The sequence below is a fragment of the Triturus cristatus genome, chromosome 7 (genome assembly GCF_964204655.1).
Source record: "Triturus cristatus chromosome 7, aTriCri1.1, whole genome shotgun sequence".
Taxonomy (NCBI): Eukaryota; Metazoa; Chordata; class Amphibia; order Caudata; family Salamandridae; genus Triturus; species Triturus cristatus.
In genome coordinates this window covers 1,686,606,469-1,686,620,344 of record NC_140590.1, presented here as the reverse complement: position 1 = coordinate 1,686,620,344, position 13,876 = coordinate 1,686,606,469, and the positions used below count along the sequence as shown (strand labels likewise).

General features: G+C 46.2%; 1 protein-coding gene across 2 annotated transcripts in view; it reads right to left on the bottom strand.

Moving 5' to 3' along the window:
• CD4 (CD4 molecule) overlaps positions 1-13,876 on the bottom strand; it is a 126,427-nt gene that overhangs the window by 15,387 nt on the left and 97,164 nt on the right. For both annotated transcript variants that reach the window (XM_085619838.1, XM_085619839.1), the window contains exons 5-7: positions 12,853-13,122; positions 9,951-10,316; positions 5,790-6,038 (exon numbers count right to left, since the gene is read on the bottom strand). In XM_085619838.1, coding sequence (XP_085475964.1) covers positions 5,790-6,038; positions 9,951-10,316; positions 12,853-13,122 — 885 coding nt within the window. The remainder of the gene's footprint in view (positions 1-5,789; positions 6,039-9,950; positions 10,317-12,852; positions 13,123-13,876) is intronic.

Here is a 13,876-nt window from a genome sequence, read left to right as displayed (position 1 = left end):
GACACTGAAACTCCTGGAGTACAGGTACGACGTGGAGTACATCCCGGGCTCCAGAAACAAAATAGCGGATTACCTCAGCAGGGCATCTGCGATGGACAGCGCCTCCAACGACAGGGAAGACGACGACGAGATGGTGGCTCTGACGGACGATCCGGAAAAAGCCATCAGCAGGCAGGAATGGAAGAACGCGTATGAGGCGGATGAGGACATGGAGGACATCAAGACGTACATCGTGCGGGGATGGCCGGACAGAAGGAGACAAAGATCAAAAATCAGGCAGTTTTACGAAGTCAGAGAAGAGCTGTCGGTGGGCAACGACGGAGTGTTTGTCTACAGGGGTGACAGGGTGGTGCCACCGGAGAACATCGTACCCACCCTGCTAGCCATACTTCACGAAGGCCACCTGGGAATTGTGAAGACAAAGGCCAGGACTAAACAAACTTACTGGTGGCCAGGGATGGACACGCATGTAGAGAGGCACGTGAAGGACTGTGCGCAGTGCCTAGGGGCGGACAAGACACTCAAACCTATGAGACCACCCCTAGGGAAATTCACAAACCCCAGCAACCCGTGGGAAGAGGTAGCAGTGGACATCCTGGGGCCGATACTGGACGACCAGGGGATCCCCAAATATCTATGTGTACTAGTGGATAAATACTCGAAATGGCCAGAAGTGCACATCAACGAGGTCATGGACACGGACGAGATACTACGCTTCCTCAAGGCGTTGTTCCTCCGGGAAGGCATACCCAGGAGCATTATCAGCGACAATGGCCCCCAGTTCATCTCCGACAAGTGGGTCACGTTTGCGAACAGGAACGGCATAATACTCAAACACACCTCAATATACCACCCATCCAGCAATGGACAAGTAGAGAGGTTCAACAGGGTGCTGATGGGCTCCATACAGGCGGCCATCACAAAAGGCAAAGACTGGGAGAAAGAGGTGCTCAGCACGATATGGGCGTACCGCATCACCCCCACCGGTACGGGGTATAGTCCCTTCCAGATCTTACGGGGACGGCAACCCTTTACCAGAGACAATGTGGCGTGGCAGGAGAAGACCATCACCAGCAAATGGTCTCCAGCGGTGGTGCAGCACAACCTGCAGAAGGCACAGCGCATCTATACGGAACACTACAACCGCCACAAGAGGACAAAAGAAACGGCGTTGGAAAAAGGGGAGTGGGTCAGAGTGAAGCTGGCAGTCCTTAAGCGGAAAGGAGAAAGCAAGTACTCCCCACCCCTCAGAGTAGAAGAAGTGTATGACCGGGCGGCACTGCTCAGTGACGGTAACGTGTGGTCACACGAGCGCATGGCCAAATGCAATAAGATCTTACAGTGGCCCCGAGAGTGCATGGAAGGGGAAACCCCGGCAGAAGGGCCGATAAAGGACACAGAATCATCCGAGGGAGGCCATGGAGAGGACACGAGCGGTGAGCAAGAGAGAGAGAGAGACAACTCAGGGAGAAGACCCTTGGGGGAGACCACTAGAGAAGAGGGCGAGGTAAAAGAGAGAGAGAGCCAGGGCTCTCCGAAAGGTACCGATGGAGGCCCGGTCGCAGAGGGAAGCCGAGAGGAACATTCCACTCCGGTAAGACACACCCGGGGGGGAAGAGCAGTGGTGAGACCATCCCGGTTCAGAGACTTTGAAATGGACTGACCTCCGGGTCGGGGACTTTGTGTGTGTGATATGAAAAGGGGGAGATATGTAGTGTCGCGGTCTAGTGGACGCGCGCACTACGTAGTGACGTAGATGTGCGTAGCGGCCGTTTGGACGCTACGGCGCATGCGCGAGGTATAGCGCGCGAGCGAGAGACGCGATCGGAGCGTGTTGCCCGGCGCTCTCTCTGTAGGTGATTTACAAGGCGTAATAAAGGTTCTATTTGCATACAGAACGTTTCCTGAGAGTCTGTGGGGGAAAGTAACATACAGCCTGGCACCCAGCAACATTACAAGCTGTGAGTGGTGGCTGCTGTTCAACAGCCCTCCACGTTTCTGCTGTTCAAAGAAAAGTCACAAACACTTCAGGAGCTGTGATCGAAAAGTGTTTTAGCCGCAGTAGGAATAGGCGTAGCAGAAAGCAGCATAGCTGCTCCCGGGACAAAGACATCGCAGGTATCGCTTACACCAGGGAACAGACGGGGCCACCGTTTTATGTTTTTTTTCAAATAGCAGCTTTGCAAAAAAATTAAACTCAACCAACACACACACAAACGTTTCCTGCACAACAAAGAAGAGTGGTTCGATGGAGATAAGTTCTTGATCAACCTTTTCCATGTTTAAGGTTTGTTGTTTTCCTTCCCGGCTCCCCCTCCACGCCTAAATAATTGGTTTGCTCCCTCTCACGCTGGGAGCGTAAAGGTTCATAGGCGCCTTATCTATTTCGTTTCATGAAGACGGAAGCACCGACAAAGTAAAGAGTGGCGTTCTTGCCACGGGCCATTAACTACGCTGGTTCGTTATATTATTAATAGTTAAAATGTACACAGGTGCTATGGATTGCCCTCGCCAGCTTGTGCGACATAAAAAAACACAAACCATGCCCGTACCAAGAAAAGATTTTTGTGTGGTAGTGTTTTCCTAGAGGCATGGGTGAAGTCACATGAGTGCACTTTTGTAAACTCACTGGTAATAAGAAAAGGCAGTTTCTGGCACCTCCTTTTTCCTTACAGAAGCGAATGCCCTCTTTCGAGGCCACACATTATCCCCATTTCTGCAGTTTTATAGTTTATAGTAACTCGAATTCTTGGCATTTCGGTGGGGGCGTGCAAACCTGTTTGTAAAGCGGCTCTTTCTTTGGTTTTGTTAAGTTGAGCCTGTGTGATAAATTCCTTTGCAAGCTCTCACAAAGACACAGGCACACATGGCTTTTGGCAGCCAATAGCGACCACCGCTCCGGCTATGCCTGTCTTTTCGCACTGCGCCCGGGCTGAGACACACGACGAGGGGGGGGGAGGGGGGGGGGGCGGGGGGGCTGAAGCCCCTTGAACCCAATGGACCTTGCGCGCCTGAAAGGAATTATGAAACGCAGAACCAAGTAGGTAGTGCTAGGAAAGAGAAACAGAAAAGGGAGAGCAAAATATTGAAAAATAATGACAATGCAGAAAAGAGAAGAACAATAACAACATTGAGGATAATAGATTAAACTCTAAAAAAAAAAAAAAAAAAAAAAAAAATAACGCAATTCCAAGAACACTTTGCGCCTCAAGCTGTTTGCCCCAGCGGGCGGGTGCAAATTCTGAGGGGCTATTTAAAACCCCAGTAAAAGGATCCCGCTGACCAAATCTTCAACTACTAGTTTTGCGAGCTAGTGAAGGTTGTCTCAAATCACAGACCTAAAAATGAGACATTAAACGTTTGAAATGACTAACAAAAAGTCAACACACTTATTTCTGGGGATATTACAGGGTTATTCCAATGATGCATGTGAGCTTTGTCCAGTGAGGTCTGAATATATCGAACAAGGGCGCAGGTTGGATTTCTTCATAAGTTTGTTTGGCTTTGATGGAAACCTAACCAGGAAGCGACTACAACACTGTAAGTACAACACTGCCAGAATACAGCTTAAGACCCCAAACAAAACAACTGTGCATCACCAAGTAAACTGCAAATCTGTAGCTGCTCCAATACTAGTGCATCCCTACAATACGAGCACAATAATAGAAGTAAAACACTAAAAACATGTCATCCTGCTTCTCAGTGGCCTTGAAGTTCTTGTGCCCGATGATCCCCTCACCATTGACAAGTGCCCACCACACTACAGTATAACACACTATGATTCTCCCACCAAACCCCACTACAGTATAACACACTATGATTCTCCCACAACAGACAAACACCCACCACACTACAGTATAACACACTATGATTCTCCCACCAAACCCCACTACAGTATAACACACTATGATTCTCCCACAACAGACAAACACCCACCACACTACAGTATAACACACTATGATTCTCCCACCAAACCCCACTACAGTATAACACACTATGATCCTCCCACCACAGACAAGTGGCCACCACACTACAGTATAACACACTATGATTCTCCCACAACAGACAAACACCCACCACACTACAATATAACACACTATGATTCTCCCACCAAACCCCACTACAGTATAACACACAATGATTCTCCCACCAAACCCCACTACAGTATAACACACAATGATTCTCCCACTACAGTATAACACACTATGATTCTCCCACCAAACCCCACTACAGTATAACACACTATGATCCTCCCACCACAGACAAGTGGCCACCACACTACAGTATAACACACTATGATTCTCCCACAACAGACAAACACCCACCACACTACAGTATAACACACTATGATTCTCGTACCGCAGACAAATACCCACCACAATACAGTATAACACACTATGATTCTCGTACCGCAGACAAATACCCACCACGCTACAGTATAACACACTATGATTCTCCCACCAAAGACAAACGCCCACCACACTACAGTATAACACACTATGATTCTCGTACCGCAGACAAATACCCACCACGCTACAGTATAACACACTATGATTCTTCCACTGAAGACAAACGCCCACCACACTACAGTATAACACACTATGATTCTCCCACTACAGTATAACACACAATGATTCTCCCACCAAACCCCACTACAGTATAACACACTATGATTCTCCCACCAAACCCCACTACAGTATAACACACTATGATTATCCCACCACACTACAGTATAACACACTATGATTCTCCCACTACAGTATAACACACTATGATTCTCCCACCAAACCCCACTACAGTATAACACACTATGATCCTCCCACCACAGACAAGTGGCCACCACACTACAGTATAACACACTATGATTCTCCCACAACAGACAAACACCCACCACACTACAGTATAACACACTATGATTCTCCCACCAAAGACAAACGCCCACCACACTACAGTATAACACACTATGATTCTCGTACCGCAGACAAATACCCACCACACTACAGTATAACACACTATGATTCTCGTACCGCAGACAAATACCCACCACACTACAGTATAACACACTATGATTCTTCCACTGAAGACAAACGCCCCCCACACTACAGTATAACACACTATGATTCTCCCACCACAGACAAACGCCCACCACACTACAATGTAACACTAGGTATCTCCAACAAAATACAAGTGCCCACCACACTACAATATGACACACTACGATTATCCCACCACACTACAGTCTAACACACTATAGTTCTCCCACCACAGACAAATGCCCACTCCACTACAGTATAACACATTATATTCTCCTGCCACAGACAAACGCCCACCACACTAGAATATAACACACTATGGTTCTCCCACCACAGACAAATACCCACCACACTACAGTATAACACACTATGATTTTCCCACCAAAGACAAGTGCCCACCACATTACCATATAACACTTGGATTCTCCCACCACTGACAAGTGTCCCCCACACTACAGCAAAGCACTAAAACCAAATCAAACCTATTGCTTTTGTAAAAGTGTGTTTTTGTGCTTGCAGTGTGTTTCTCTCAGCTTGTTTATGAAAACTTGTAGATCTGACTTCTACATGTTTCCCCTACGTCCCCCTCTCTGTGATTCTAATCACACCCTGGTGTATGTTGAGAGTACACTTAAATGAATTTCATAATTTTCCTCTGTAGAATTTGGAGACAAACTCAGGGCAGACCAACATCAAGGGGAACGCAAACAGCCCTTGCCACCCTCCAAACCCCCGTACCCATAGCCGCCCACATACCTAGTTCATAGTCAGCAGTTTTCAGAAGCTGTTCGCCTTTGTAGAGGCTGCACTGCCATAGGCCGAAGCGCTCAGGGAACATCTGTAAGGTGATCCTGAATGTCCCAGCTCCCCTCTGCTCCTGGGTGTCTGCTAGGGATCCATTGACCTGAGTCCACCTCAGTACTGTCTCGCTGGAGTGGTTGGACACCTCGCAGATCAGGGTTACTCGGCTCTCCGGGGCCACAGGACCTTTGGGTGAGGCAGCAACTGAAGTGTGAAACAGAAATACGTTGATTAATGGTGCACTGGTGTCTGTAGGGCCCTACGTGCCCCCATTCTGGTACAGTGGATGGTGGCCATGTGCAAACTGGGACTAGATACCCTTTTCTGGCAGAGTCACTGGCCACTTAGTTGTTTAGAGGAAATCTCTCCCTGTGAGCCCAGAAAGTGGTCCTCTTTTAGACCCCCTGAAGGCTCCCCCTAAAGACCAAAGAGGGGGATAGTGGTGTCTGTGAAGAACGGTCTTCTGCTCTTCTTGAAGGAAAAAGTCTAATTCATTTAGAGTTTTAGATATCTTGCATGTGGAGTCCCTCTGGGTTTTGTTTTACGACACACAATTTAGTGTTTATGTGGAACCACCAGCAGTCTCCGGGCGACCATCCTTCGATGTGCATATGATATCCTGTTGCTCTTCTGGGTGTAATTTCCTCTTCTCCCTCTACACATTGAGAACTCAAATTGTGACATTCACTCGTGGACGAAACTTATCTAGATATTTCTCCAACCATCAACTTTATCACTGATTTAATGAGGAACAAGAGAAGAACATATTACCAGAATTGTCCAATTTACCATGTGCCCATTGCATTCACGTAGGTATATCAAAATAACTACACTTAAAAAAGACTTCCACCGGTCTTAAGACTTAAGTCTGGTTTATTTCAATGATGGAAATGACCTAGTCGCTGGTGCTGACCAAGTTATATTACTTTATCTTAAAACTTTTCTCCATGTGACAACATGTTTTTTAATCCAAAGGAATTCACCTGAGGTACACCACTCTTAATTCATCTCTAAGTCCTACCCTTATAGTTTAAATGTTCTTGAAACACCACTCCATCAGTTGCAAGTCTGAACATCTCCACCAATCAAACCGTGTCATTGCAAATGAATCTCACTTGACTCGGAGCAATCACACATTCTGCTTGGAAGTCCATGGCCCCCTAAACTGTGACACCAGACGTTCTCTTGTAGTACTCCAAAAACACGAGGAGTGCATTTCCTAAGGACGGCATGCTTTGTCTTTATTGATTTCATTCTACAAATTTGAAGTCTTGCTAAAACACATAAAAACACCTAATACATAACTCAACAAAGGTTTATCTTTGACCCATTATTGGGAGCTCTTTCTGCTTCACCTTGGTTGAAGTCGAGCTGTGTTTACATGTACAGAACTCCAATACCTTCTGGGTGGGGTTTGCTCAATAAATATTTTAGCTATAATAAATAAATAAAAATCAGATCTGGTGAACATTTATAAGGACCAAAAGGGGCTTGGACTATCCGAGTGTTGCGACCACCATGGTGTGGTCCACCCATTTTCCCAGCGATAAAAGGATTGTACTGCTGGGTTATCAACACCCGAACCATCGTTGAGTAGCAGCATGAGTGGTCTGTACTTTGTGTGATAAAATCATTTATGTGCATTCTATCTAGATTAAGTTGAGATAATTGTGTGAATCAGGAGTGAATTTACTGACCTAAGCACGTCTCACAGGTATGTTGAACATAGTTTCCAGCACTTTGCCCATTGAAAGATACCTCATCGTTACAATAACCAGAAGAGTGAGAGGCAAGAAATGCATGCACACATCAGTGGAAGGGGAGGCGTGGGCTTGGAAGCAGCGACAGAGAAGGGCTGCATGCATGTGTTTAGAGTGATCAGGGAGTCATAAGAGGCATATATAATCATTGAGAGGGGCCACAGAGTCACAGGGGTACATAGATTTGTTTTGAGAGATACGAGGGGTACATAGATTCGTTATGAGAGATACGAGGGGTACAGAGATTCGTTATGAGAGATACGAGGGGTACATAGATTTGTTATGAGAGATACAAGGGGTACATAGATTTGTTATAAGAGATACAAGGGGTACATAGATTCGTTATGAGAGATACAAGAGGTATATAGATTTGTTATGCGAGATACAAGCGATACATAGATTTGTTATGAGAGATACATGGGGTACATAGATTTGTTATGAGAGATACAAGAGGTACATAGGTTCGTTATGAGAGATACAAGGGGTACATAGATGCGTTAAGAGAGATACAAGGGGTACATAGATGCGTTATGAGAGATACAAGGGGTACATAGATGTGTTATGAGAGATACACGGGGTACATAGGTTCTTTATGAGAGATACAAGGGTTTACATAGGTTCGTTATGAGAGATACAAGGAGAGCTTAGATTTACTTAGAATGGACACAGATCAAGGCATTCATACATTAGTTTTGAGTTGACACAGAGACCAGGGGGGCTGATAGGTTAGCCATAGAAACATGGGATGCATACATTTGTGTATTAGTGGACATAGAGATACAAGGAGCACATAGACTTTTGTGAGTGGTCATGAAGACAAAGTGACAAATGATTTCATTGGAAAGTAGCCATTAGGACTGAAGCAGAGACCAGGGGGTAAATTTACTAATATTTTGCAATGGGTTTGCATCACAAAAGTGACATGAAACCCCGCAAAATGTTTACTTCGAATTTACTTTCCAGTGTACAACTTGTTTTGCGCTGAAAAGTTGCCTGAAAGTAACCCAGAGCAGTGTTTTGCCTTACTTTGCATCAGGGGGAATTCCATGGGGGTATATGGGTGTTCCCATGCCCATATGTTTTGATGCAAAGGCCTATCTACTAACCATAGTCGACATAGTTTTGTGCCAAAAAATTACACTTTTTTGAGAGTGGCATTAATTTGTAGAAATGCTTTTGTTTCTCCAAACTTTTTCAACTCTGCATGTGTGCTGCACTGTATACTATACATCCAAAGTGGGAAAAGTTTAGAAGTTTTTCTAGTCATTGTATTTTGTACTAGAAGGGTATCTCTCCTGTACAAAATCTATGCTGGACATTAGGCAAACATGCTTGTACTATGCTGCAAAGGTGTGCATGTCACAATGCAGTTTAATGGTGCGCCAGCACGGCACTTGGGAGAAAGCAGGACATAGTACTAGATACTGCATGTTCCTGCTCTCTCTTTGTTCTCACTCAACAACTTTCAGTGCATCAACTTTGGTTGCTGCACCGCGTGGTGTGGCGTCTTTGTAAATCTGACCCTAGTGAATGGTCAGAGACAGAAGGGATGCAGAGAATCATTTTGAGTGATAAAGGGAAACAAGGGAGGCCAGCATTAGTGTAGAGTGACCATATAGAGACAAGGGACACATAGTTTAAAGACACAAGGCATGCATGTTAGTTTAGAGTGGACCAAGACACAAGGGGCGTAGAGGTTGCTTGAGAGTGTTCATAGAGACACATGAGACACGTAGATTTCTTTAGAGAGGTAATATTGAAACAAGGGACACACAGATTACAGAATGGTGAGGCATGGAATAGTAAGCAATTTCAGAGAGTCTTTGTTAGACCAGATTATGATAACAAGAAAGTGACCTGCCACACCATCTAAATTGTGTTTATTTGCTCTCCCACTGCTGAATGCCCATTGCTGCACTCATCATGTTTTTGCCATGCACGTATGCATGAGTAAAGTGTACCTCAGACGATATGTACCACCACAGTGAAACAGTGACCTCCAAACCTCAAGTGCTGTGTTCCACTGACCATCCTCCTGTCCCTTTCACTTGGATCCCGGTGATTTCATTTCAAGACCGGAGGCTACCATTATGCAATTAACTTTTATTGCTACCCCAACATGCAGCCCTTTAAAGAACGTACATTACATCATGAATAAAAACATTCGAATAAAAATCTGAGAGTAACTCTACATATCTGAGATCATAAAACTTTGCATTAGATGTAAATACAACGTGGCCTTAGGTTGGCGCTATTACCTCAGTGGTAACGATCTTCCCCACACCACTGATCACTGACCACATATCACCTCTCCCCAACCAGCAGAGGTCTTCCAGGCAATCAACACATCCCTCACCTCGCAGGACTGAGAGATGGAATTTCTTCTTCAGCTCCTTGTGTGGAAACCGCACCAGCAGAGTGTACCATCCTGCGTCGTCGAACTGGACCCCGGGCAGCCGGAACGAGAGGTCTGAGGCACTCACCATCGGGGACCTCTGCCCACATGCATTGCTCCAGCAGACGCCATCTTGGCTGACGGTCAGGCTCGCCTTCTCTTGTCCGAGCTCATCCGGGTCATCAGACCGGTAGAGGCCGCCACTTGTGACTTTTGGAAACCTGGTGGGTGAGTCTCTGATGTCGAAGTTGAACAAAAAGGAGAGTAACACGGTGTCGTTAATTCTCAACACCAGCACCGTGGGGCCGGAATCGTGGGTCGTGAAACCTACACATGAACATTATGAAGAAAAGCAAGAATCGTTTGAAGCAAAATACTGAAGGGGACAATTTACGGTTAAAATCAAAACAAAATTATAGCCAGTGCATATAACATAACGCCTTGCGTTCCTGCTCAGATAACCATCAAAGATTGATGCCACAGTGACTTTCTTCATTATGATTTTAGGTCTGGCTTGTTGGTACAGAGGTCTGCCATATCTACTGTTACCAGTTTTTTTAAATATACAAAGTGAGGGCTATTGCTTCACCTAGAGGAGTATTTCTCTTATGCCTCCTGCTATTGGCTAAGTGTATTATTCTGCCTGCAGTGCAATGCACGAGGAACGATTTTACGTCTCAAAGTATTCTCAATCAAAACACATTAAATTGCTTATCACACAGATGTGTTGTATACAGAAAACTGTTGTTTTTGTTTTGCTTTTTTCACTGTGGCATGCTTTTTTTAAAAAACGTTTTGGCCAGGATTCAAATCCAAGCCAGAAGTATACGCTTTGCCACAACTTGTTCACATTGGAGCAGCATTTCACTTTTCAGACCCCCACCCTTCTAACATCAACCATTATATACAAGTTTATCAGTGTTCTCTCACATATAGTTATGCTCAAAACCAGCGGCGGCTCCTCTGCAATGGCGGGGGAGCGTCGCCCCACTGGCTCAGAGCTAGCAGCTGAAAAATAAAACGATATGCTACTATAGTTTTATTTTTCAGTTGCTGGCTCTGAGCCAGCGTGTGTAGGGGGGACGGGGCTGGGGTCACAGGGAGGAGTGGTTGTGCACTTTTAACTGAGCATGTCTGTTTGGCCGGCCGTCTCAGGCCGGCCAAACAGACATGCACAGTTAGGTTTCTCTAACCTGGCTGTATTCCACCAGTACCAGACTCCCTGTGCCTGAGCGGAGCGTGTAAGCAGCCTGCTCAGGCCAATCCAGGCGCTGCTATCATAGTGTGAGAGCAGCGTATGGATTGGTTGGGGAGTCTGTCCTAGGGACTGTTGGGAGCAGCAGGCTTGAAGGAGCACTGAAGTGCGAGGCGGCCGCAAGATCAGATAAGTTTATATTTTCATATTCAACACTCCCCCCACTCCCAACTCCACCCTGCAGCTGCTGCCCTGCCGCCCGCAACTAGATATTGACAGCAGCCGCGACTGCAAAAAAACTAGGTAGCTTCTACTTTTGGGGTATTGGTTTTTATGTGGCTCATAGTAGCACTCTTGCTGCCATCTTGATTTGCTTTACTTCCAGAATGTAATGGAATCTCACACTGTGGGTAATTGACAGGTTTTTAGCAGAGGACGTAATTAATCCTTTGGTTACCTTGTTTCTAGGTGTTCAAAGGTTTGCAGAGCAATGACCTGGTGCACGTGAGGATGAAAGTATTTGCCTAGGTTCACACAGTTTGATCAAATCAGGAAGCTATAATTAGAACTTAGCTCTTGGATCTTCAGCCAAAAAATTTATACGCAGAACACATCTCAACATAATGACAAGACACCATAGGATTTTCAGAGAAAACCGGTGTCTAGCATTATTTATTAACTTGTTTAATGCCACTCCTCACCTCAACTTTAAAAGACCATCATTAAACCAAACCAGTGGCGGCTGCCACAATACTGAAGGGGGGGGGAGCGAGGGGAATAATACTTAATTTTTGAAAAAGTACCTTTGTATGCGGCAGCTGCCTCTTTCCTCTTCTCCGGCTCTCCTCGAGTCCCAACATGCACTGGGGCACAGGCTCCCCACCCAATCCCGGTGTTGCTCTCATGCTATGACAGCAGCATCAGGATTGGTCTGAGTGGCGTGGTTTGCTGCTCAGACAGTGCCTAGGCACCTGTGATGTTTCCCCAACCTGACAGCCAGCCAAACAGACATGCGCACTTACAGTGCGCATACCACTCCTCCTGCTCTGCCTGGCTAGCCCCTCCCCACACTGCTGGCATGGCTCAATCAGTCAGCAGTCGTTTTATTTTTCGCTAGACCGTAGACTGACTCACCAGTGGGGGGATGCTCCTCCGCCATTATGGAGGAGCTGCCCCTGAACCAAACTAAGAACTGGGTGAAAGGCTCTGGTGCGGCACGCTGATATTTACAGAAGCCCCCACTCAAAACATAGCAATTGCTTCTTAGTTATGTCACAATCACAAGGACTTGGCAATGAGTGCCTTATCATTCACACTGGGAAAGGTGAGATCAGGCCCTCAAGAAATGTGGTGACACATGCAAACCCCAGACATGTGAACATTTGGCTTAGACCGACACGTTTATAAAATCACAGAAGACAACCCGTTAATAAACTGAAGAACTAGGACCACAATGAAGCAAGAGAGTGAGGTACACAACCGGCCAATATTCCAACAATACGTTGAACTATGTTGCAAAAATCATTTGGTAGAAGCAAACTATTTGGGGCCGGCATGTAGAAAGTGTTCAATGACAGCTCAGAAGTCCCTGATTCTGCCTGAAGGAAAGTTCATGTGCCTACTACTGTGACAAGATGTGGTCGCTGAAGGTGGTAGATGCTTTCTTACCTGCCACTGTGACCTTGTACAGCAGCTCAAGGTAGGCTTTAACAGAGCTGATCTTGCACTTCCAGTCGCCGTTGTCTTCGAGCTGTAGGTTCTTCACATGCAGCTTCTGGGCCAGGTTCTGGCCTTGGCTAATCTTCCATGTCCCTTTTTCCTCGTCTCTGGGGTTCTTGCATGTGATGCTGACGTCCTCGGAAATGGTGGCTGGATTTGCCTCCAGCAACAACTCAACGTTGTCGGAGACAAATAGGACTTTGGAGTCAGGACTGGTCACTGGAGGGGCAAGGTGGGATGTGAAGGAAAAAGGCATGCATTATTATTATTGGACTGGCAGGCATATCCCACCACTAAAGGCAGATTACTTTCATGTGATTGAATTCGTCTACAACACTGCAGCACATCTATTCTCTGGAAGCAGATCCCACCTCTCCAATCATACTCATGACACGTGAAGGGGTCCCTCTACTACCCCTCATCACATAGCTTCAGTAAGGCCAGAAGATCCCCCCTCTGTAAGCAGAAGAGCTGTGTCATGTGAGTATGATCCTCTACTCTCCTGATAACATCCCTATCTGGCTGTGGAGCCCACTTCTGTAAGAAGAACTGTGTGCTTGTATGTACTCTTGTAAGCATGCATGTGTTATTTCCATAGTAGGAACTTAGCCAAAAGGCAGGAAACCACCGTACACGGTTAAAGACAAGCATAAAGCCAACAGGTGATGGGAGAGGTATCTGGTTTGTGGATTTTCGCTGCACTAAAGAGGTGTGTCCTCAACTCTTTCTTAAATTTGAGCAGCGTTGGGACGGTCCCAAAGGATACAGGGATGTTATTCCTGACCCTGGGTGCATAGATGGAAAAGGTCTTGTTTTTTCTTTCTTACACTTCCTCGTCTGCAGTCTGATGGTGTCTTGGCTGCGGGTGTGCCACCAGAGATGGTGAGCTTGTCTGCGGGTGTGCTGAGAGCCACCGGAGATGGTGGGCTTGTCTGTGAATGTGCCAAGAGCCACCGGAGATGGTGGGCTTGTC